This window comes from Gambusia affinis, linkage group LG11 (assembly GCF_019740435.1).
Source record: "Gambusia affinis linkage group LG11, SWU_Gaff_1.0, whole genome shotgun sequence".
Taxonomy (NCBI): Eukaryota; Metazoa; Chordata; class Actinopteri; order Cyprinodontiformes; family Poeciliidae; genus Gambusia; species Gambusia affinis.
This window is the reverse complement of record NC_057878.1, coordinates 21428086-21452189: the sequence shown is the minus strand read 5'-3', so window position 1 is coordinate 21452189 and position 24104 is coordinate 21428086. Positions and strand designations below refer to the sequence as shown.

The 24104-nt window shown below is 35.8% G+C and overlaps 1 protein-coding gene across 2 annotated transcripts; it reads left to right on the top strand.

Moving 5' to 3' along the window:
- Nucleotides 1–290: 290 nt before the first annotated feature.
- agpat3 (1-acylglycerol-3-phosphate O-acyltransferase 3) lies at nucleotides 291–23428 on the top strand. Of its 2 annotated transcripts, none has more exons than XM_044131995.1 (10): nucleotides 291–551; nucleotides 12156–12213; nucleotides 12986–13217; nucleotides 15676–15845; nucleotides 15945–16106; nucleotides 18000–18153; nucleotides 18229–18331; nucleotides 19623–19698; nucleotides 19797–19995; nucleotides 20102–23428. In XM_044131995.1, exons 3-10 carry the CDS (start codon nucleotides 13040–13042, stop codon nucleotides 20191–20193), a joined length of 1134 nt encoding a protein of 377 aa, XP_043987930.1. In that variant the 5' UTR covers nucleotides 291–551; nucleotides 12156–12213; nucleotides 12986–13039; the 3' UTR covers nucleotides 20194–23428. The 2 variants fall into 2 exon arrangements, with proteins under 2 accessions (XP_043987930.1, XP_043987931.1); XM_044131996.1 differs by lacking the exon at nucleotides 291–551 and adding an exon at nucleotides 7774–7854.
- Nucleotides 23429–24104: the final 676 nt, after the last annotated feature.

Sequence of the window (24104 nt, the reverse complement as noted above, 5' to 3'; positions counted from 1 at the left end):
ATCTATTTTTTTTTTTTAGTTTCTAGTGTGCATTCTAATTAGTCTTATGAATATTATAAAAAATGGTCTCTCCGATTTGTTTTCTTCTATAATTTCACATTTGAATAAATCAGAAACTATACGGAGTTGAAGCATTATTTGAGCTGAATGAATGGGGCGTGTAGCGGAGTTTTCACCAATAATAACCAAATAAAACCTAACAAAACACGACTGATTTCCTTGTAATTGTTCTGGCAGAACCTGCAGAGGTCCGCAGCCGGAGTTTGGTATCGATAATGGTGGCAATTAATGAGGGGCTGGACCGGATGTGGGACCAGCAGCTACCTTAAACTGGGCTTTGAGGAAATGTGCTGCTGCTGCTGCTTTTACGGACAAACAATAGCGCTCGTCTAAATCCGGTTACTTCAACTCATTTTTTTGCATATTTTTGCAGGCAGAGGAGGAGCAGGCACGCAGCGTTCATTTACAGATGCATTTTTCGCCCTCGGAGGGAGCAAAAAGCGGAGGGAAGTGTCGCTAAACCCACCGACTTCAGACTGATCCTCCTGCAGGTAAGAGCAGGGACCCGTTACTGACTCCGGCTGCTAATGTCAGCAGCTAACTAGCTTAGCTTAGCTCCAGTTTACAATTAAGACATGATGCAGTCAGTGTGGGAAAAGTTGTTGTTTATTATCAGATAATGGATAGATAAAGCAACTCATCCTTTAGTCATTTCAAACATATTTTTTGCGGGTTGCGACATAAATTTAGCTAACTTAGCATGCTAGCATGTGTCGCTAGCTTCCTTCTTCTGAGTTGCAGCAATTTTATGTTAGAGTTCCCTGTCAGATTTCATTCATTTGCATAATGGCGATAATGTGGCAGTTCTTCTTCTTCTTCTTATTATTATTAACAAACGAATGTCATGTGTTTTTAAGTCAGTTTGTAAGTTATCTACCCATTTACTCAAACCGCAGTAAGCCATGTGTGTGTGATAAGATAAGCTTTGTCAGTGCTGCCCAGTTTATCAAGGCTGTCGTGGCGCAGCGTTACGTTTAGAGGCACATGCTGTAAAGCTGGAGTTGCACACAGTTAGTCATGACAGGCTATGTTTTCTAGTGACCTATGCTGCAACACTCACAGCAGCAGAAAGGTTACTGGAGTTCGTTTCATTCTGCATGAACCAGTGCACTGTTCAGTGCTGGAATGTCATATCTTAAAACTAAGGCATTTTTAATTTTTTTTGTTTGCCTGAAAGCAATATTGTGACTTGTAGGAGAATGTTACCATGCACAGTGTTAAGTTACGGTTTTGTTGTAACTTTTATAAAAAGAATTTGCACCAGAAACTATGTTACTACTACAGTTTATATGGGGAAGTGTGTTTGTTCCTCTCAGATTTTCCTGATTAATTTGCATTCGGAAAGCCAATGACTAGGCCTGTCGCAATAACAGCAATAATATCATAAATCGCATGATAAATTAAAACAATTTCAATAATTTTCACTTTTCTCTCTTTCTGACAAAAACTAAACGATGATGCTCTTCACTCTGGTGAATTGGTCTCAACTAGACATTATTTGAAGGATAATTTTGTTTAGAGACTACATTTTATTTGTTGCTTTGTTTATTAATTTTGGATACTTAAAATGTTTTCCAGTTCTTGTGTTAAATATTCATTTGAATTTAAAGTTTATTGATCTTTGAGAATGCCTTCTTGCTTTATTGTGCTATTACCATTGAAAACAATATCATCGTTTATCGCAATAACGTCTGGAGCAATTTATTGTTTAGCAAAATGTCTTATTGTGACAGCCCTACCTGTGGCATAATTGCTTTTTTTTAATCTCTTTTGGCTAATGCACATGTTATTTTGGTAAAATTTATGCGGTAAAGTGCATAAAAGCTGCATCATATAATAGAAAAAATGACACTATTAGAAATGGCTTGTTGTTTAAAATAGCTTAATTGTGAAAAATATTAATTTTATTCCATCCTGAGGTTGTGAAATACTTGGTCTTTGAATGTTCAGTCTTGTTTAATTGAGCTCTTAAATATCCAACAGCCTGTTTTTTGAGCCATATACCAAAGTTTGGAAAGTAATTATTTGTTTTGCTGCTGAGAAAAATATCCAAGTTCAAATTAAAGCTTCTGCGAAGAGCGTTTGTGCTAAGTTCACTCCCATGCAGACACATAGTAGTAACCCGTTGATCCTCCTATCAAGCTCAGTGTTGGCCTGTAGGACTTTGAGGTGTATAAACATTGATAAGACCTTATCTTTACTCTTTCATTAATGCAGTTAGCTGAAGGATGACGGCAACTTTAGCCGTTTGTACTCGTAGCAGTAACTTCACCCTTTTGCCATTAATCCTCCCATTTCCCCCAAAACAGAAACGAGGCATGTAGGGAACCTCCAGTGTTATCAGTCACTGCACAGCCCATTAGTGTGGCCACATCCATGCAAAGTGCTGAGGCGGCTTTAAAGGGGCTATAATCGTGTTTTAGGATTGCAGGGCCGATTAGCTTTGACCATTTGCATGTCTGATGTTATTCAGGAATAACCCAGAAATAGATAGGGCTCTTTTTTATCTATTTATTTAATAAGCGATAAAATAGTTTTTGGTATCAGTCAGCTTTATCATGGCTTATTACTTTTAGCGTTTTTAGTGTTAGTTATTTTTAAACATACAGGGTTTTTTGTCTTTATGAAATGCATTTTTTGAAGGACAAACATTTAGGGTTCATTCCCACCAAAAAATAAGAAAATTAATTCTAGAAAAGTATGTAATTTAGATCTGATAAAATGCACATAGTTTTAAAATGACTGTAGCAAAACAAATGTATTTATTTGTGACATTACGTGCATAATTATGTCTCTGATCCGTCTGGATTTGTTGCTGTGCTTCTCTGTGTCTGTCTGCTGTAGCCCTGAAACTAAAAACTCTCTGGCTGCTATTTTTGCTCACGGACGATGGAAACGTTTGGCTGTAGTGTAAGTGCAGCCTTAAAATACACGGCGGTATTCCTTAAGGTGGTTTGGGTTCAGGGCGGAGCATTAATGCAGAGGGTGAGGGCAGTGAAACATGAACAGAATTCACTCTCCACTGATCACAATGTATTTTTATCTGGTTCTGGTTGCGGAGCCTCCGGACGGTTCTGTGACCTTTAACACGTTCCTGCTGTGACGGTTTGTGTCCGCCGGCTTATAAAAACCAGGAAAAAACATCCAGCGGTTTCTATCTGATGCTGTTGTCACAAACACGCAAGGATGACGGCGTGTAAATATTTAGCTTTAATTCACATTACAGAGATTTTAATTTTTAGTAGCGGCGGGACTTCATTAAAAGTTAATTGCAAGGTAATATGTAATTAAACACATTTTAATTAAAAATTATTGACAAAGTAAGCAACATTTTCAATTCAAAAAAACATTTTTGTTGCTAAATTGTTGAATAAATACACATATGAGCTCATCAAGCAAATTTATTTAAAATTTTTTATTTAGGTTATCGAACCATAAGGTGCAAAGTGCTACTATATTTAGCTAGAACTCACATTTCAAACTTCCTATTGTGGAGGGTTTTATTTTTAGTAGTGGTAGGACTTAAATAAAAATTGTAGTCAAGTTAAATGCTCTGTATTTATTCACATTTTAATTAAAAACTATTGACAAAAAAAGCAACATTTTCATTTCAAAAACCATTTTTGCTGCTAAATTATTGAATAAATACACAACAAATTAATTTTTATTTACTATTTAGGTTATTCAACTATCGGATGAAAAATACATTGAAAACTATTTTTAATCGCTTTAGAAAACTATTATTTCCAGCTTTCTAACTTTGACAAATACTTTAGGACTATGGATTGTGGTTGCTGCCATCAGCATTGGCGATTTCATTGGGCAACACGTTCTGCATTGAGATGTATTTTAGTTTCATTTTTGTAAAATTTGCACACTACAGTAATCTCAATCAGCAGGTCAGGCTTGTTAATTGATTGAACTAATCGATTGGAAAACGGCAAATGGTGCACTCGGTGATCATAGCTCCACAAATACTGCTTTGACTAACTGACTTATCTGTTTTGTTTCACTTAATGCGCATTATTGTCTGGTGCGCTTTACATATTAATAAAGAAAAGAGTAAAATGACCAATCCCAACATTACAGACAGTTTTGTGAGGGTTTAAACATCAATAATCTGAATTTATCATAACAATAATACATGTATCATGATAAACGATACGATAAACCCTATCAGAAGCTGATATTTATGTAGGAAATTAACAGAGTGGTTGTTGTACCGTAACTGATCCCATTGGCTTCCTGGTAGAGCAGAACTCTGGTTCTGTTAATGTTAATGCAATGTGACATATTCAGGGTGCACATAGCCTGGTAATCAGCACTAATCTGATCCACTGGATTAGAGGATGGGAATCCAAGACTCTGCTTACTGTACATGTGTAGCTGCTGCTGCCTTTCTCAAGGAAACCATCCATTACGATCCTCTTTAGAGGTTATTCATTTGGTTTTTACTTCTCTCCATGAGGGAAATGCCTTTATTTTGGTGATTTTTCTCCCTGCTGCTGATGGGTAATGCTTTACTTGGCGCCCACGTTGATCAGGCAGTTCCTCCATCAGGTCCTGGGATCTGGCTGTATTCTGCTGTCATCATCATAATCTCCCGTTTTTCCTGCTCTGGGATTATCATGGCTATGAAGCAGGCCAGCCTGTGACCGTCCGCTGCTCTCCGCAGGCTTCTACTTTCACATTATTTACTTTGGTTTTGAGTTTGGTGGCAAATAAAGAGCCAAAATGCTGAACCAGAGCGCTGTGATGATCTTTACTGGGATCTGTGGGGCGATGGTGTTCATGGCCATGGCCTACTATGTCTACTGGTAAGTTCAGCATATATGGTCGATTGGCAGAAAGATGTCATTTATTGCATATTTTTTTAAAGCGGTCTGGAACATCTTGTGTCCTTTTTTCAAATTTTGCTGGGTGATAAATTACCTCAAACGTTATCGTGATAAACGATAACATTGTTGTTTTGAGACCATTTCAAGTCATGCAGTAGTGATGAAATAATAATGAAAAAATACATTGTCAATTATGAATAAACTTTAAATGCAAATGGATATTTAACACTGCAACTGGAAGACATAATCAAAATAAATAAGGTGAATTATGAAATTTGTCTTTCCAAAAAATGGCTAGTTTTTGATAGAAAGAGGAAAACAATAAATCCTGTAAATGGAAATTATTGAACTTGTTTTTTAATGAGAGTTGTGTAGTAACTAGTTACATTTATTCTGTTACATTTACTTGAGTAACTCTTTTGAAAAAAAAAATTACAGCGTAGCAAAGTACAGCGTATTTTGCTACGCTGTACTTTTAACTTTTAGTTGAGTAATTTCATTATGAAGTATTTCTACTCTTGAGTAAATTTTCTGGATTTTCTTCCCACTGAATGAAAAGCAAACATATTTTAACCAAAAATTCACCAGACACTGACACACACCTGCAGCATTTGTTAAATGTCTCATTGATAGAAACTGATACAAAAAAATTCCCTGATTTTGTTACTTTTGTCATTTTTGCCCTTAAAATTAAAAAATTTCCATTTAAATTTATATTTTGTTCTATCTGATCATGTAATTTTTAAATATTAAACGCTAATAACCTCAGTTACTTATTACTTTAATAAACATGCTACTAAAATACTTTTTTACTTACTTGAGTATAATTTTTGGTTACAATTTAATTTATCATGCAATTAATTTACTTGTTTATTGTGACAGGTTTAATACAATTTTAAAAGTTAAACCAGTTCCAAAGTGTCTCACCTTTCCTCTGGTTTGTTTGGTATTTGCGCAGCTTTTCTGGCGGTGAATGTTGGTAGAAATGCAGGTTATTATTTTTAGTAGCCATGTTCAGGTGATGTAGAGCAGAGGCAGCTGCCCAGCCTTAAGCAGCTTTAACCCAGTCAGCATTACTTATCTTTCCTCCAGCCTCTCACAAGTGGGGCCTGTTTTCATTCTGTCCATCCAAGCATCTTTTTACACCAAACCACCTGTGTGTGTTTTTGTTTTTGCACCCATAATTCATGAGCATATCGAGTATCTAGTTTACATTCTTTACATCAACATTAGATTATTTTTCTTTTTTTGCTCTTTCCTTTGGTTTGTTTTCTTTTAATTTCTGTAAAGCACTTTGTATTGCCTTGTTGCTGAAAATGTTCTATATAAATAAAATTACCTTTACTAGGCCTGTCAATAACTACTTTTACTGGGCGATAAATTGTCCCAGAAGTTATATTATTCTGAGACAGTTTTCAAGAAAAATACTAATAATGGCACAATAATGCATTATTAAAATTAATAATGCAAGTTCATCCTGTCAAAGACCAATAAACACTGGATTTGGAAGATATTTTAAATATTCAAAATAAAACACAACAACCAAAAGCAATAAATAAAATGGAAAGGAAAACCACACGCAAGCAAAGCAATAAATTAAAAGGGTTATGAAGCCTCAGTAAACAAAATATTAATCATCAGAATGGAAATTATTGAGCTTCATTGATTGATTGCTTATTGCGACGGCTTTAAACACGTCTATATTTTCCAAACTGCACAGGACGTTGACGTTCCTTATTAGATCTTTTCAGATTCTCATCATTCAGTCACTCATTTAGCTTTTTAATTAACCGTCAATTCAAAGTAATAATCAACTCGTATAAAGGAAATAAAGTTAGAATCATATCCAGTCTGTATAAAAAGTTGATCATAAACAAATTTTTCACCAAATACATAAAAGAGAAACAAGAATCAGAATTTAATATGAAAATCTCAAATAAAACTCTTTATGCTAAAAGTAAAAATGTACCTCATTGGTGAGATTGTGGAAAATTATAGGATTATCTTGCCCACATCTTTTGGAAATGTGATACAATTATTTAACACCAACTTGGTGTTAAATAATTCACTATTGAAAATACTTGGCTACAAGATTAATATGAACATTACATCTGTGTAATTTATCTGAAGAAAATGTACAAAAAAGGGACAGATATTTGGTTAAAATACTTCTAGTAGCTGGTAAAATAGGCATTATAAGGAACTATGGAGGAAAAAACCTTACTGTGAACCAATTGATGCAGATTAGAAGAAATTCAAATTATGGGAAAATGGTCCAAATGGACATTTTAACAGTCTTGATCAAGTAAAAGAAAAAAATGTCACTAACCTTTTGTTTGTATTGCTGCTCCAAATTGCTGGCATTTATCCAATATGTATGATTGTTGTATTTATAGCAGTTTGTTCTGATTATAAGCAGAAAAATATAATTACCCACACAGCTGCAGTTACCTGGGGACTGTTTTCATGATGTGAGGTCTTCCTCAATGAGATTACCTGGTTGTTTTTGTGAAAAAAAACCCTACAACATTGGAGATATTCTGCTGAGCAAGAAGGGAGTAAGTTTCTGTCATGGTAAAGGAGTGGAGCAGTCTGATAAGAAAAGCTCTTGTTTACAAATGAACCAGTTTTTCTCTGTTCTGTTGACTGATAAAAGAAAGCTGCACTGCAGAACTGTTCAATGTGTATAAATGTCATTATTAAGCTTAAAATACATTTTGGTTTTAGTATAGTAGTTATTTAAGCTGTCTGTGAAGAGATTTGTTGAAGTTGAGTGTTTTGTAGGTGCTGTGTGTGGCATCACACTGATGGGATAAGAAGGGCGTGTCTGTAAGAGAAATGAGAGCAAAGTTCATGATTCATTTGGAAATGCCTCATTCTGCAGCGCGGCATGTCGCAGCAGCAAACAGTTTCTGCAGGGCAGCTTGAGATGAAACACAGCGGCTGACTGTGGACGGTGAGCAACAATGAAGTAGAAATTTTACTCCTGATTGTAAAAATCTGATAAACCTGGATGTTATGTATTAGTTTAAAATTTTAATTTATGTTTTTGACAAATGTGAGAGAGGCTGGAAAATGAATGATTTTCTGATAGTCTTTTAAGCAATGGAAGGACATGAGTTTCGGTTCACATGAAGTTAACTTTGGTGCGGTTTCAGTTTTTCTGGGACTAATCGGAGCAAAAGGGAACTTATTTACAAGGTTTGTGTAAAGTTTTGAATTCATTCATCTTAGTTTTAAGCATTAAAAACATTTTGTTGTAATGCAAAATCATCTAGTAGTGAATCGATTAATCGAATTAGTCACGATTAATCAATTGTCAACTAATTTAGTAATTGATTCATCGTTGGCTGCTATTTGCAGTAGCGCCAAGATGTATATGTATTGCATTTACGATAAAAAAAATGTTCTTTGTCTATAAATACATGTCGTCTTTTGCTTTGTCTTTGTTCAAAATTTGTAAGAAAATAAAAATAAATCTCTTACCAGGAACTTTTTGACATTTGTGTTCACTAAACGAATGCTATGTTATTGCATTTTAGGAAATAACATTGGTTTCTTATTCTACAATTATTTGCTTATTTGCATCTTTTAATGCATTTCTAACACTATAAGTGCTTAAATGGAAAATCTGCAATTCTGATCATCCAATTAATCCTCAGAATATTTGATTACTAAAATAATCGTTAGTTTCTTCCCTCAGTTAGACGACCTAGTTAGTATTGTTAGTTTTGTTGCTTTTATTGTGCTACAATGTAACTGGTGGACTAATTTGGTCTAACTGATCAGTTTTATTTTATCATATAATATTTGTTTTTGCAAGTCTCTGACTTTATGTCGTACATTACGGTTTTTACCATCATTGATAATCATTTCACAAAAGGTGATTAATTTGTGAATAAAATTTAAATTCCACTTTCCTAATCTACAGCTGGTGGTTTTTATTTTCTCCTTAACTTCAATTCAGAAATACTTTATTTATCCGAAATGGAAAATTAATGTTGTAACACACACATATATAAATATATTCAAAGCCTCTTTATGGATGGTAATGCTGAGGAAGAAAGGCTCTCCAGTAGCAGTCATTCTCACAACAGATGTATGGATGCCTCTGACTGAATGCTCTGCATCCACGAACCATAATTTTCAGTTCAGATTTTATTTGAGCTTTTGAGATGCTAATCATCTGCTCCCAATTGTAAAAACACTGTTGCCATGACTACACACCATAGCAACTGTGCCTTTTAATGAAAAGTACTTTAAAAACTACTGAAACTGGCCTACTTAGATAATCAAATCCAACGTTGGTTCTTATAATTGTGATGACCAGAGTGTTAATCTATAACGAGGCTCATCTTGAAAATATGAATTTATGATTTATGATAAGTTGGCTTAAATTTGTTGCGTAGCCGATATGAAGTCTGTTGTAGCTGGCAAAAAACACTGATTTAATAAAATAATATGCAACTTTCTTAAATTATCAAGCAAGTTTAATGAAAGTTATGGTTTCTAAAATTCATGTGGGTCTGAAATTTATGTAATTTTGATCTTTGAAAAGTTCTAGATTTCATTAAATTGGTGAAACTTATTGAAACCAGTGAATTTTCCAGTGAATAATGTGTTTAAACAGTCATCTTTTAAGTTTGCTTGGCATTCTAGGCATTGATTTGTCCTCCCATTCCTCTTTCTGGTTGTGGTTGCACCTTCCTTATGTTCGTATACGTCTATTAATCACCAGCTTTCTTGGCCTTTCAGATAAAATGTTTCGTAATATAGCTGTCATTGTCACAAAGGTCACGTTTGTAGGACCATGCTGAGATATCTGTGCTCGATTAAACTGATAGTGAGCTCTCAGTACAGGAACCAACGCAATGCTGCGTGTTTGAACACTTCTGCATTTACTGGCCTCAAAATTTGACCTACATTGCAATGAATTTGAATTTAATTTGTAGCTTTTTTTTCCTCACACAGGGTTGCTTCACGTTTCTATCCCTTCTGTGTGTATTAGGTAGCTTGGTGTGTGTGTGTGTGTGTGTGTGTGTGGGTTTGATTGCGCTGGAAAATACCTCTCCCCTACCTGCAACAGTCTGGCTTCATAACATCTATTTGGCCTAAATTCAAGCTGCCTCTATTCCAGGGCTGCAACTAACAATTAATTTAGTAAATGATTAATCTGTTGATTATTTTGATGGTTTATTGATTAATGGATAAAAAACAATTCTACAGATTTTTCATTAAAACACTCAGGCCTTTTTTTTATACAGTGTTAGAAATGCATTAAAATATGCAAATAAACACATTTAATTACTTTTTAAAATAAACATTTTATTTTCTAAAATGCAATGACACAACTTTCCTTTTGTAAATCTGAACCGGGTGAAGCTGAAATATTTAAAATATATTTTAAATGCATAATGTGTATATATACATTTTGCAGTTTCTGTATATATTTAATTTATTTTTGTTCTGAGACTGTGTACGCCAATTAGCAATCAGTTGATTGCTAAATTAGTTGACGATTAATCACAATAGATTTTTTCTTCTCGGCGCTGTTCACAGCAACATGAAATGTAAAATAAGTCTATTTAAGTGTTTAAAAGTTGATGCTTTCCTTTGGTTATAATTGAATTAATAGACAATATTTTACTATTACCTTACTTAACCCTCAAACTAAATAAATGCAACTCTAGCTAAGCGTTATTTACAGAATAGATACCAGTTAATAAAAGAGAGCTGAAAACTTGTATTTGCGTAACACTTCAGACTGCAACCAAACAGTTGCTGGTTGATTTTTACACATTTGAAGAAGTTGTGGCTTGTTGCTCACAATAGGGATTGGCCTTTATTGTGTGACTTGTTGTTAAATACTCAAAAAATTTTGCATTTGTTTCAAAATATGTCTGATTCATTGCGAGCTGCTCAGGTGTAGCTGCTATTAAATTTAACTCATGGCAGTGATGGATTTATATCCAGAAAAGGACTGCAGTGGGTTTCTAAACACTTTGAAACCTTTTTTGTAATCTATTTAGAATATGAGAAGAGGATCTCCTGTAAATAGTGTTTGGGATAAAAAATATTTTCCTCTTTAAGCTGTGGTGGAATAACCCTACAGAATAGTGGAGCGTCCCTGAGGAACTGTGGGGTTTCTACAAGATAACAGATTAGAAATGTTGGTCGGAACCGCGTTAAAACGGGCTTAACCTACACTTTAATGGGCTTTGCTGCAGATGTGGGAACAGTCCATTCAGTATTGTGTGTTGTGCAGTCGCCTCAGTACAAACGCTGTAATTGTACATTTGACCTACATTACTTCCCTTGCTGCTATTGTGTGTTGGCTGCTTTTCTGAACACAGGTTTTAACTTTTTATATAATTTTACTAAATTGATCTAGTATTTATAGTACAAGTCACTTAACCCTGCAAATGGACATTATCTGCTTATAGAATCGTTTATTATTTCTGCCATAATGTCTTATTCTTCACCACCATAGTAACCCAGAATCCATATCATCAAGTAATTGGTTTTGAAAATATGGATTTTTTGAGGGGTTTGAGGTGCTATAATGAAAAGAAAATCTTTTTTTCCCAGATGAGAATTTGAGAAGCTCAGATTTCTTCACCTCAGAACTGAAGTCGCTTAAATGCAAAAAATAAATAACCTCTGCTTTTATTTATCTATTTATTTATTTTTGCTGCAAGTCCCAATGCCACATTATGCAATTCTCACAGCATATCCCCAGTAAAACCATCATGTTTTCACAATATTAACAAAAACTTTTAAACAACTAGAGAGTGCATCCCGTTATCTATTAGCTTTGAACTATGGAACAAAATTGTCAGTTTAAACGCCACCAGAAGCTGTAATTTTATTGGAAGTCCTTTCATTTAACCTGCATACAATATTTTACTGAAACAAAGTAGAAAAGGAGGAAAAATCTTGCAGGTGTGTAACTGTTTTTGTAATAATGGCTACGTTGTTACAGCAAAGGCAAATGGGAATTCAAACAAACAAACGTCTGTCTTTTTGTATTATTTTTATTTTTAATTTTTTTTTTCATATGAGCCTATTTGTGTCTTTAATAAGTTTTATAATGATGAAACAAACCTACTTACTACTCACTCTTTAAGTCCTTTTGTCTTGTAGCACATTCTGGAAAAAAGAAACTATTTTATACTTTTGTTGTTTTAAATAAGTTGGTATAAGTATCACTGTTTCTTAATGTGTCTCTTCATTCTCTGATCTGCTGTCTGTTCACAGGTCCGTGGTTTTGGCTGACGGGCCGTGTAAACGCGGCTTGTAAAAGAACTCCACCGTGGTAAGAAACATTGTTTTTCTGAAAGTGGTTATATTTGCCTGAAGTGAATCAAAGCTGAGGCAGCAACATCTTTAAGTTGACACTATTTTATCAAAGTTTAAACTGAGGCTGAATCGATTAATTGACTTACTCGTGATTAATCAGTTTATTTGATTAACCATCAACTAATTTAGTGATCGATTAATTAACTGGAGTATGCAGACAAAAAAGGCAATTTGGTGAAAGAAGAACACACTCAGAGCAGTAATTAATCCAATACCATACAAAAGATCTTAAAATTTTGCATTAAAGATTAAAGAACCTCACTTTTCTGTAAATTTGTTCTATCCTGAACTCCTCTAGTGGCTTAGTTTTAGCTTCACCTGGTTCAAATACCATTAAATCAAGCATTTTTTGCATCCAATTATTAATTAGTTAACCCAAAAATAGTCAACAAATTATTCCTACATTGTATTGATGTTTAGTCAAGAAGGTGAGCTTTTCACATTAGAAGTATTTTTTACTTGCAGATGCTACAACTGATGAACCGTTCACTAAAGGATTGCTATATTTTTGCATTTTACATTAATTTCTTATTTAAAAAAAACACAATTAATTTAGCATGTTCACATCTTTTAATGTATTTCTAGTATTGTATAAAAATACTTATGTGGAAAATCTACCAGTTATTTATTCAATTAACCGATTAATTATCTGAATAATTGATTATTAATATAGGTGTAAACACCAGTGAGGCTGTAAATTGAACAGTTTGGTTCTGTGCGGTGTCCAGGTTGGTCGTGGTGTGTAGAGAGGAGCCCGTTCAGCCCCTCCAGGCTCCTCAGCCATGGCTCTCCTGGACTACCTGAAGAGCCTGTTCATCCTGCAGCTGCTGATGGGCTTTGTGTTTGTGGTGAGCGGCCTCATCATAAACTTCATTCAGCTCTGCACCTGCGTCCTCTGGCCCATCAACAGGCAGCTCTACCGCAGAATCAACTGCAGGCTCTCCTACTCTCTGTGGAGTCGTGAGTACCTCAAACTCCTGCTGCGTGTCGCGTAACGTTTGTACCCACTGTGATGCCGTACAGAGCCTTGTGGAAGCATTAGGCAAAATCCACATTCTGCACATTTTTTTTCTTTCTCCCCTCCAGCGGTTCTTTTGTGGGCTCTAGTGTCCCTTATTTGAAAGTAGGCTGACAGGAAAGGGGCAAGGAGAGAGGGGAAGACATGCAGTAAATATCAACGGGTCCGGGAATCAAACCCGCGACGGCCACGTCGAGGACTCAAGGCCTCCAAACGTGGGTCGCGCTGTCCCCTACGCCACCACAGTACGCCTATTATGCACATTTTTGTTCATCCAGTTGAGTCTAAACTGCTTCTAAAAGCAGCCAATAGCCAAAAACACAAAATCTTGATATTATTGTCTAGTTTCCAGCGCAAATATCTTTGTTTTGTCTTATTTCAAGTGCACTATCTTACAAGTGACATTTTAGCTTCATTCATCATTAGCTTTATTTTTTCCTCTCTTGCTCTCGGTGAAGGCGGACGCTTTTTTCCTCTGATCCCTCCCTGCCCATACCTGCCCTGTTGCTCTGTTTTTGTCCTGTCTTTTTCTATATTTTTTGGAGTCTTTCTTTGCACATCCTCCAAATCTACAAATTATGGATCTGATCAACCAGTCTCTCAATGCAGTTGATAAAGTTTTCTCGACAAGAAGACTGGGCACAAGAAAGCCCTCTTGTTCTTCTGGGACACACCCGGCGGGTTTCAGAAACATTTAGTTTTTATTATAACTTAGAAACTGTTGAGTACTCATTACTTTTACAAATTTAGAGCATACTTAGAAAGTCCAGAGAATACTTATACTTATCTAGCAACCCAGAAGTCCAGTGGATTCTTTCTTACTTACATAAACTTGTCTAGCAACCCAGAACAGGCATTAGAACTTGGAATCCAGAAAAACTACTTTTTAGACTCCTATTCTTTCAAACCAGAAAAGGAATTAGACCAGAGGATACTTACCTTTACCTTTAAAGACACAAACAGGCCCATAGAAAAATAATACTAATAATTTAAGAAATAAAATAAAACAATCACAAAAACGATAATAATCACATGTACAAGTCACTGTTTTACAGAAAGGCTAGACCGCCAATACAGAGGATTGTTTTAAGTAAATAGTTTCTTAGTATTGATGAAAAAGTATTTGTTTTCACTGGCAAGACATTTTTCCATCTTACAAGTTAATTTATCTGCCAATATTTCATCAATATTAAGGAATTATTTACTTAAAACAAGAATATGTCTTTCTTAAAAAGTAACTTTTAAGTTGGTTTGTCTTATTTAAGGTGTGCTATGATATTAGTTGGTAAGATTTTGGTGTTTTTGCTACGTGGTGTTTGGAAAATGAGCCGTTTTATAAAATGTCCTCAATATTAAGTCATGTTGCGCCGTTACTTAGCAACCACTGCCAGCCCGTCTCCAACCCAAGCAAAGTTCTAACTTCTCTATAACTTAACCCCAGACATGTCTGCTGTGTTTCTTGGTTTTTATGATATTTGTTGTCTGTTGTTCTCCAACAGCACCTCTGAAGCTTTCACACAACAGCTGGTTGTAAATACACACTGTTTGTGTTTTTAAATTCTCCAATTTGTCTTCCATATGTTACCGATGTTAGTAATAACTGTTGGTTGTCGATGATATAACCTGCTGTATTCTTCCTATCATGTATCGATTTAGATCTGATGTCTTTTTTGGGACACTTTATTGTCTTTGATAATCTGCCCCTTAGTTTTTTGTGTTTTTTATATATATATATAATTATTGTAACATGAATTGCTCATTCAGGACTTGAATGAAACTGAACTGAATCTTATAGAGAGAGAAAATGACCCTGCTGATGCAGTATATTGACCCGATATTGGCCAAAAAACAAGCCAGCAATCAGTTGTTCTCATACCTATTGTTATCTGAGTAATATCGCTTGATAAAGCATTTTCTAATATTCCACACTCCAAAATAGGTAGAAGTGTGTATGATTTGTGCTGATATCAGATCAGTATTAGCTAATTCTCATAGCTGCGACATCGGTGTCATATTGGAAGTGAAAAAACAAGTTGCACCACTTCTACTTTGTTTCCGCTCATCTTGCCCTTTACTTCACAATTGCATGTTATCTTATGTTGGATGAATAAACTACATTAACGTGATAAAATGTGAAAAAGTTCAGAGTGTGAGGCTCTGTGTCTATAAAGAGAGCTGCAGAGTTTTTTTTATTTACTGCATGTGTGACAGAGCAGACACCAGACTGGATGCTGAACTTTCACCTACTTCCACAACAGACTGTGTGACTCAGCTGCTAACGCTAACCCCTGACAGATATTTTTGAAACAGTGACCTTAAACACTGGAACAGATTCAGAATTTCTTACATTTTATCTTGAAGTTTGTTTAATTCTGTCATTTGTTTTTGTTTATTTTTTAGAGGTGGTGATGATGCTGGAGTGGTGGTCAGGCACAGAATGCACCCTATACACCGACCAGGCTACGGTGGACAAGTTCGGCAAGGAACACGTCATCATCATCCTCAACCACAACTTTGAAATTGACTTCCTGTGTGGCTGGACCATGTGTGAAAGATATGGGGTCTTAGGGGTCAGTGAAGCTCCAAACTGTGTCTACATACCTTGGCAGGAAGCTCAGGTTTTTATTTTGACGTCGTTCTAACTGTAAAAGTTTCTTTCCTGCCTCTAGAGTTCAAAAGTGCTGGCCAAACACGAGCTACTGAAGGTCCCTCTGATCGGCTGGACCTGGTACTTTCTAGAAATCGTTTTCTGCAAAAGAAAGTGGGAGGAGGACAGGGAAACGGTTTTTGCAGGCCTGGACAGGCTCAAAGATTATCCTGAATATATGTGGGTGAGTGATGTTGTGGCATGTTGAACTAGGATGGGTTGTTCATTTTAGATCTACAGGGTGGGCCATAAGTTTCCATACATAGAAAAAATAAACATTTTATATTGGACAACTGTTTTTATTTTTGTGGGACTCTGTGTTATCGCTGCACGTCTTGGACCACTTCATGGTTGAGCTGCAACATTTCCAGTTTTCTAAAACTTGCAAATAAATTTTGCCACAGTGTCGTGTCTGACGCTCGTTCCATGTTTTCTGTTAAAGTTTTGTGCAACCATGCGACTGCTTCCCGATCCAGCCATCAGTATGATTTCAATTCTTTGCTCTTTTTTCAAACGCATCTTCTTGGGAATCTGAAATATACATTTTACATTCTCCTATGTATGGAAACTTATGGCCCACTCTGTAATATACTTGTAGACATTCTCTTATTCAAATGTAGTTTTATTAATTCTTCGGATAGGTCCATCTGATAGAATTAAGATAATAAAATATCCTCCCTGAATTGAAACATAAAGATTAAATACACATTTTATCACAGATGTATATATGGTGATAAGTTTTGCTGGATGAAATTATTGCGATAAACAATAGAGACCATTCTTGGCTGAAATAATAATAATAATAGCAAAAGCTTTAATATCTGAAGGATATTTACCACTGGAACTAGAAGATTGTTTAAATTTCCAAATATGTAAAGAAAACAATAATTCCAATTAATTGCTAAGTTTCTGTAACCTAAACTGATTCAAAAACTTAAATCTTTCAATTTAGACAGGAAAAATGGGCAAACGTGCCAGGTAGGAAAAAATTAAATAAATTTAAAAATCCAAGTCCAGATGAGTTACTTTGTCAAATCTTTGCAGTATTTTTCAAAATGGCAGCTTCTCAATCATGTCAGTGGGAGCATCTCTTTAAGAATTGCTGTCCAAATGGAGACTATCAAGATATCGAGGAGATTTTTTACTAGTTTTATTTCAATAATAAAAAAAATAACTGAATTAAAATTTTCCGCAAGACTTTTTATTAATAACTTAAAAGATTTAAGAGAACCGACTAAAGTTAACATTGTCCCAATATTTTGAGTTTTTTCTTGTTATTATGTTGGTCTGGGTTTTTAAAGTACGAAACTGCAGTAGATGTTAATAAACAGACAGCATTAGATTATCTCCTTCAGGCTGTCCGAACATCCTTAAAAAGTCTTAATTAGTCTAAATTAAAGTTTTAAATGGTCTTACTTTTGTAAGTTAGCCTTAGCTTAGCATAACACATGTAAGTCACATGGTCTTAAATGTTGTTGCACTATTTGGTCTCTTACATTAGTAGCGTTTTTATTTATTTATTTTTTTGCACAGGACTTTTCTGTCAGGCAAAAGTTTAAGTTAGCTACTGCTAACTAGCTGCTAACATGTCCGTGGTAGCTAACTTTTTCTTAAATCCATCATTGGCAAATTTATCAGCAGTTGGCAGGACAATGTTCGTCTTAGCCTTTGGCTCACTTCTGCTGCGAATCCCTACAACTTATTTATTTGCGGTTTTATTTTGTAAGTTTGTCGCTATGCAGGTCTTAAAAAGTCTTAAATGTAACCTGCAGGAACCCTGTTCCTGTGTCTTTGTGTTCGGCATCCGTCTCTTTCTCAGCATGTTTAAAAGCATCAGTTTTATTTGTAACCAGATCAGACGTTATTACCCCGATAAGTTAAGTTGGTTTGCCCTCCATCTGTCAGCTTTAGTGGTCCTGTGAGGTTGGGTGGTGACATTGTTTTAGCCTCATGTTTCGCTGAGGTGCATTTGATCTGTAATTCAACCAAGCAGATTAAATGGGACAAGAGAAAAGAGGACACCCAAACCCTTCACTTTGTTGTTTTTTGTGTATAAGTTGAGCTTCTGCCTCCACAGTTTCTGCTGTACTGTGAAGGAACCCGCTTCACCGAGAAGAAACACCAAATCAGCATGCAGGTGGCGGAGAGTAAAGGCCTCCCCAAGCTCAAGTATCACCTTCTACCCCGAACCAAAGGATTCACCACCACGATGCAGTGTCTGAAAGGCACAGGTGCAGTGCGCCACAAGCTGTGATAAAACCCACAGGTTTTTTTTTTTTCTCACTTCGTTTTCCTTTGTTTCACAGTCACTGCTGTGTATGATGTGACTCTGAACTTCAAGGACAACAAGATTCCCACTCTGCTGGACATCGTCAAGGGCAAAAAATACAAAGCTGACCTGCGTGTTAAGTGAGTTCATTTTATGCTCTCTATCTTAATAAAACATGAGAAATTCATTCAGTTGTGTCCTTTATCAACTGGCTGGACTCCAGCATCTTAATGGGTTCATAATAATGGTTTTATTGGTCAGTCATTCTTCTACAGACAAGATGAAATCCATTCATAACGATGACAACATTATTGATTGTTTAATCTTGATTAGACAGACATGTATGGATGTGTCTGGTTTACGAGTATTTTCTGGTTGGGAAAAACAAATCGGTTACCGTCTGAGATTTAGACGAATTAGCAGAGCGCCCTCTGGTGGCTGAAAGCAAACACTGCACACGACATGTTTCTCAAAAGTCTGGAAAACTATTAAGTTTACTTTGATAATTTTTAAGATCTGGGAAAACTTGTTTATCTTCTAAAAATTATTATGTTTAAAGAAATTTCAGTGATTAAAGGTGAGGAGAAAACATATTTTAAAATGAGTGATGGTAATCTTTATTAAAGAAATTCATGTCCTCTTAATATGCAATTACAATAAAATTCAGTAAGAACAAAAAGAATAGATGGCAAAAACAACTAAAATTGGTATTTATACATTTTTCACAATATTGGCATGTTCCAGAAATAACTACAACTGTTGGTAACCAGTACTGGTGAACTGATTGCAGTTTTCTGGCCAATTCTGATTATGACTAATACCAACTTTTTTTGTGTGAACCTCCGTCTGGATATTTTTGCTTATTTTAAGTGTACACAGTTCTTTAAACGTCCTGTGAGTAAATATATTTGCCCACTTATTCATAACAACTGGAACTTTCAATATCTAGCCTAAGTTATTTTCGCAATTTTTCATCTGTTAACAGAGCGTCCCCCCCAGATTAATTTCACTCCCTGAAAAGGCAGGAGTGAAATTACTGTAATAACCCGATATCGACTGGAAAGGGTAACGATTCGTTTTCAGAAACCGTTGCTATTTTTCAGATAGCGCAAAGTCACAGAGTTATGGTTCTGCAAATTTGGCTGTTGTTGTCGCTCCATTTGGTCTGGAAGGGCTTCCTGCAGACATGACCTGGTGGGACAGTCTTTCAGCAAAACCTTTCTAATGTGAGAGTAGAAAAGGGCAGTGGCTAAATTTTAGACCTTCGCTGAGGTAGATAAGATCAATCAATAACATGAAAGTACCGGCCGATCACCAATCTCCCAAAGTTAAGTAAATCGGCTCTGATAAATCTGTTTGCCTGATGTGATGATTTCTTTTTGGTCGATTTCTTACTTTAATCCCTCTAATTGTTGACGTTCTCCCGTCCAGGCGGTTTTCTGTGGAGGATATTCCGGATGATGAACAGGAGTGCGCCAACTGGCTGCACAAGCTCTACCAGGAGAAGGTAAGATGGAACCTAACTGGATTTTTACCTTCGTCATGCATGTTTCAGTAGATGTGTGTGTCTTTTTGTGTGTTGAATGCAATGGTTTTGTGTGTCAGGACGCCTTACAGGAGCAGTACAACAAGGAAGGAAAGTTCCCTGGACCCACAATCATCCCCCGGCGCCGCCCGTGGACGCTGCTCAACTTCCTGTTCTGGGCCACCGTCCTGTTGTCGCCCCTCATCAGATTGGCATGTGGCGTGGTCGTCAGCGGCTCCCCGCTCCTCATCATCGGTTTCATCGCCTTCCTCATCATCGGTAGGTTCAACAGGCGCCGCTTGGACCAGAAGGAAAATATAATCCATTGTGCTCACATTGATGTCCTCTTTATCCCTTGTTTGCTTCTCTTTTTGTCCTCTGCCAGCCTCAGTAGCTATTCGCCGTCTCATCGGGGTCACAGAGGTGAAGAAAACAGGCTCCAGTTACGGAGACCCGCAGGCCAAGAAAGGCCAGTAAACTGTGACCCTCCCCCTCGCCCCGTCTCACTCCCCGCCCAACTCCATCCTCCTCCTGCCGTCGGCAGGCTGGGGAGGAGGCCCACCTGTGAAAACAAAACCAACACCAGAGTCAAAAAAAGAGAAGAAAATCCTGCTTTCAGCAGAGGAAGAGACCAAGACGAGAAGGTGTGGGAATGACGCTCTCTGGTTTATCACAGATTATAAGGAGGGGGGGAGATGCAGTACCCACTGCAACCCACTAAACTCCCAATTAAGTCCATTAAACAAGAATCATAAGCCTAAGGGCATTTTCTAAAAGCCACGCCCACTTCCCGTCAGCTGTTGATTCCATTGAAGCTCACGCAACACATCCTGATTAATTTCTGTTGTCCAGCGGCAGTGCTTCTTCCCAACACCAGGATCCATCATTCCCTGATGGGAATCGGTGCCTTTCGGCCCAGCCTGGCTTTCCTTAATCAGTTCACTCAAAGCCCACTTCACACAGTGCTCAGATTTCTACAACTACACCACAAAATGGCTAAAGTTATTGAACTAAATGCAAAAAAAATAGGAAATAATTCAGTGAAAAGACAATTGGAGATCCACCAATCATAACCAACATCCAACCTCCAGCGAAAGCCTCTTGATTTAAGAACATTAACGGTAATAAAAGTGTTTTTGAAGCATAAGAAGATGATGATTGCTGTCAAAAGAAACAGTTCACTAATATTTAAGCATTCTGTTAGTAATTTCACTTTATTGTACACTGCAAAAACACAAAATTTTACCAAATATTTCTGGTCTAGTTTTTAGTGCCGATGTCTTAGATTTTATACTTCAAGTCTAACTAACTTTAAAAGTAACTTTTCAGCTAAATATAATTGCTTCTTTTAAATCAATAATTCCTTAATATTGATTAAAAACAAAAGAGTACTAGTTCCACTAGCAGAATTTTTACCTTATAACTTACATTTTTTACATGTTACAGTTAAATAAAATCTGCCAGTGGAACTGTTGCTTTTTGAAAAATGAATATATTCATTTTTACTATTACATATTTACAAGCTGCTATTTCTTGCTGAAAAGTTACTTGTGATGAGCTAGTTTTTGTATTATTGAATGTGTAGTAAGATATTTGCTCCAGAAACTAGACCGAACATACTTGGTAAGATGTTTTTCATATTAGGTAAAATTTGAAGGTTTCCAAAAGTTTGTCAACATTTCAAAACAAAAGTCAAATTTCTGTAAACGACTTATGCTTTCTTCCTTCAGCAAACACTTCCTCACTGAAGAGTGATGTTTCGGTGCATCTCTAATCATCTGCTTCATTGTAATCTATTTCAAGTGAAATTAATCGTTAATTTAGTTGGAAATTCTTTTAAAAAATGAGTTAAATTTAAAGTTATAATCCTGACCTTAGACTCAGACGGCCTGGTGTCTGCTGAGCTGCACCAAGGACCCTGAATGTGAAACCTGAGGAAACCTGCCCTTATTTAAAACACAAACTTCCCGTTTTTCCTCCATTTCTCCTTTCGGATTTCACTTCCACATTTAGGAGTGTTCGTTTTCTCTCCCACGTGTAAGGCGGGCGACCTCCGACCTCCTAAACGTGCCGTTTCGACCTCCTCCCACCCGACACCGAAACGCAGCTCACGGTGGAGCATGAATGGCAGCAGAATCAGGGGTCAAAGGCCACCAACTGTCTTCATGTAGCCACACAGCTGTTAGCATAGACTGCAGTAGGAGTATTTTTAACCTTTGCCTTAAATCAAGCTTGCTCAGGCAAGGGATTGCTTATTTACCTCCCTTTGAAACGCATAACACCACTTTTGTTATGTTTTAAATCTTCACCCTTCATTTCTGTCATTACAATAATGCATGGTGGAGTAGGAAGAGTTAATTAGCAAAATGACTGAATCGTTTAAACCGTGGACTAATAGGAAGATGTTAATTGAAGGGATTTCTTTTTGGGAGGGTTTTGTTTGGGGGGAAAAAAATCACTTTAAATGTTCAAAGTGGACAAAAAAGGAATTATTTGTTTTGTTTAGGAATAAAAAAAACTCTGTAAGAGAAGATAAATTGCTTTATTTGATTAAATGACTTATAGGAAGTTGGTTTTTTGTTGCATCAAACCCACTTTTTTAAATCTCTGAGTTGTTTTTTATATAGAAAAATCTTTTGTTATCCACTTTAAATAATTTAAGATGATTTCTAGGAAACGTTTTGGTTGTGTTTGAATAAAAATCACTGTTGAATACATTATAGGAAGATTTTGATTTCTTGAATATAAAATTGCACGCAGGTTTCCACATTTTGAAAGCAAAGAGTCATCATTTTTGAGCAGAGAAAATGTCCAGTTCCTCTTTCCGTAGTTGTCTATAAATGAACAGATTTCATGCAAGCCTTAATTAGCATCAAGGGCCAAAAGAACCAGACAATTTAAAGAATAAATGGATCTTAAATCAACATTTATACATGTGATCATTTATATTTGGAATTGTGTGCAAATGAATAAATACCTGGATACATTTGGAATATTTATCTAGAATTTATTTCAATCATTTGTAAAATGTAATTCAATGTGAAAAACATTAAATGTAATTTGAATTTCTATTAAAAATATTCTTATTTGTTAAACATGCAGTTGGTAAATTTTGAAAACATTTAAATCTTTTTACAAATGCATTCAAATTTCAGTTAATGTTTTCCACCAATCTTTGAAATATTGGATACATAAATTTTTATCTAAATTATCACATCTAATAATGTTTAAATACCACTTTATTTATTGAATTGAGGCCCTTAATAAATTAGTGCAGCTTGATTATTAGTATTTATATTTTTTTAATATTTAGAAATCAACTCATCTGAAATTGGAAAATTTAAGACATTTTAAATTAGTGGTTTTTTTACGCCACTAAAAAGGCTCTTATATATTTTTTTTCTATTGTAAACAGAACTGATACAAATTTTCACAACAATTTCTGTGACTCTTCAAAAACAAATTTAAGTTTCTGGAGGGAAAAAAGTCCAAAATGTTTTTATTTTTCTGTTCTTAATTTCTAATTAACAAATTAAAGCATTTGATGTTGGAAAAATCTCCAGTTCTCGCTGTCAGTTGCACCTTTTGCATCAGCTGTTTGATTAGTTGTTTTTTTTTTTTTGTTTGTTTGTTTTTTTTTCTACAGCTTTTATTTTTATGTTTTCTTCCTTTTAAACACTTGAGATTATTAAAGGATTTAATCACAAAGCAACTCTTACTCCTTGGATTTCTTTGGCTTTGTCTGAGTTTCTCTGCATGAACATGCAGCCATGCAGGTGAAAGGAGCCCAGCTTCTCCACCCATGTTCAGATTCATCCACCTTTGTTTTTTATGACACATCTACAAACCTCACTAAATTAATATGCGACACATTTATTTGTAAATGAGCTAAATCTGGATGTCCTTTAGAAACTAGAGCTGTGCCTAGCTGCTTTTATTAGTATTAAAATCAATGGGTTTTATGTACATAATGTAAATAATTACGATGCTTTGTTTAGAAGTAGTTGGTTTTCCACATTGCACGGTCTTTGACTGCACCGTTATTTCAGGCTACAACCAAATCTACCACTAGGGGGCAGCAGCAGAAGGCTTGCAGTGATGAATACCTCCAGCGACCAGAGGAGACCGAGGTTAAATTTTGCTCCCGCAGCAGTTTTCAGTCCGAGCAGTCATTAATCATTTCTTACTGCACTCATTTATTTTCTTATTGCATGTTGTGCTTTACTGCACAGGAAGTGAATCGAGTTCATTCTGACTCGGGGATTCTTTTACAGACTGGTGATGCAACTGCTGTGGCATTAACTCTGAATCTGAATAAAGAGGCTTTCTGGGGAAGATGTCTGTGTGTTTCTTGATGCTCTTGCCTCTGTAGTCTTCATGCTTTGTGT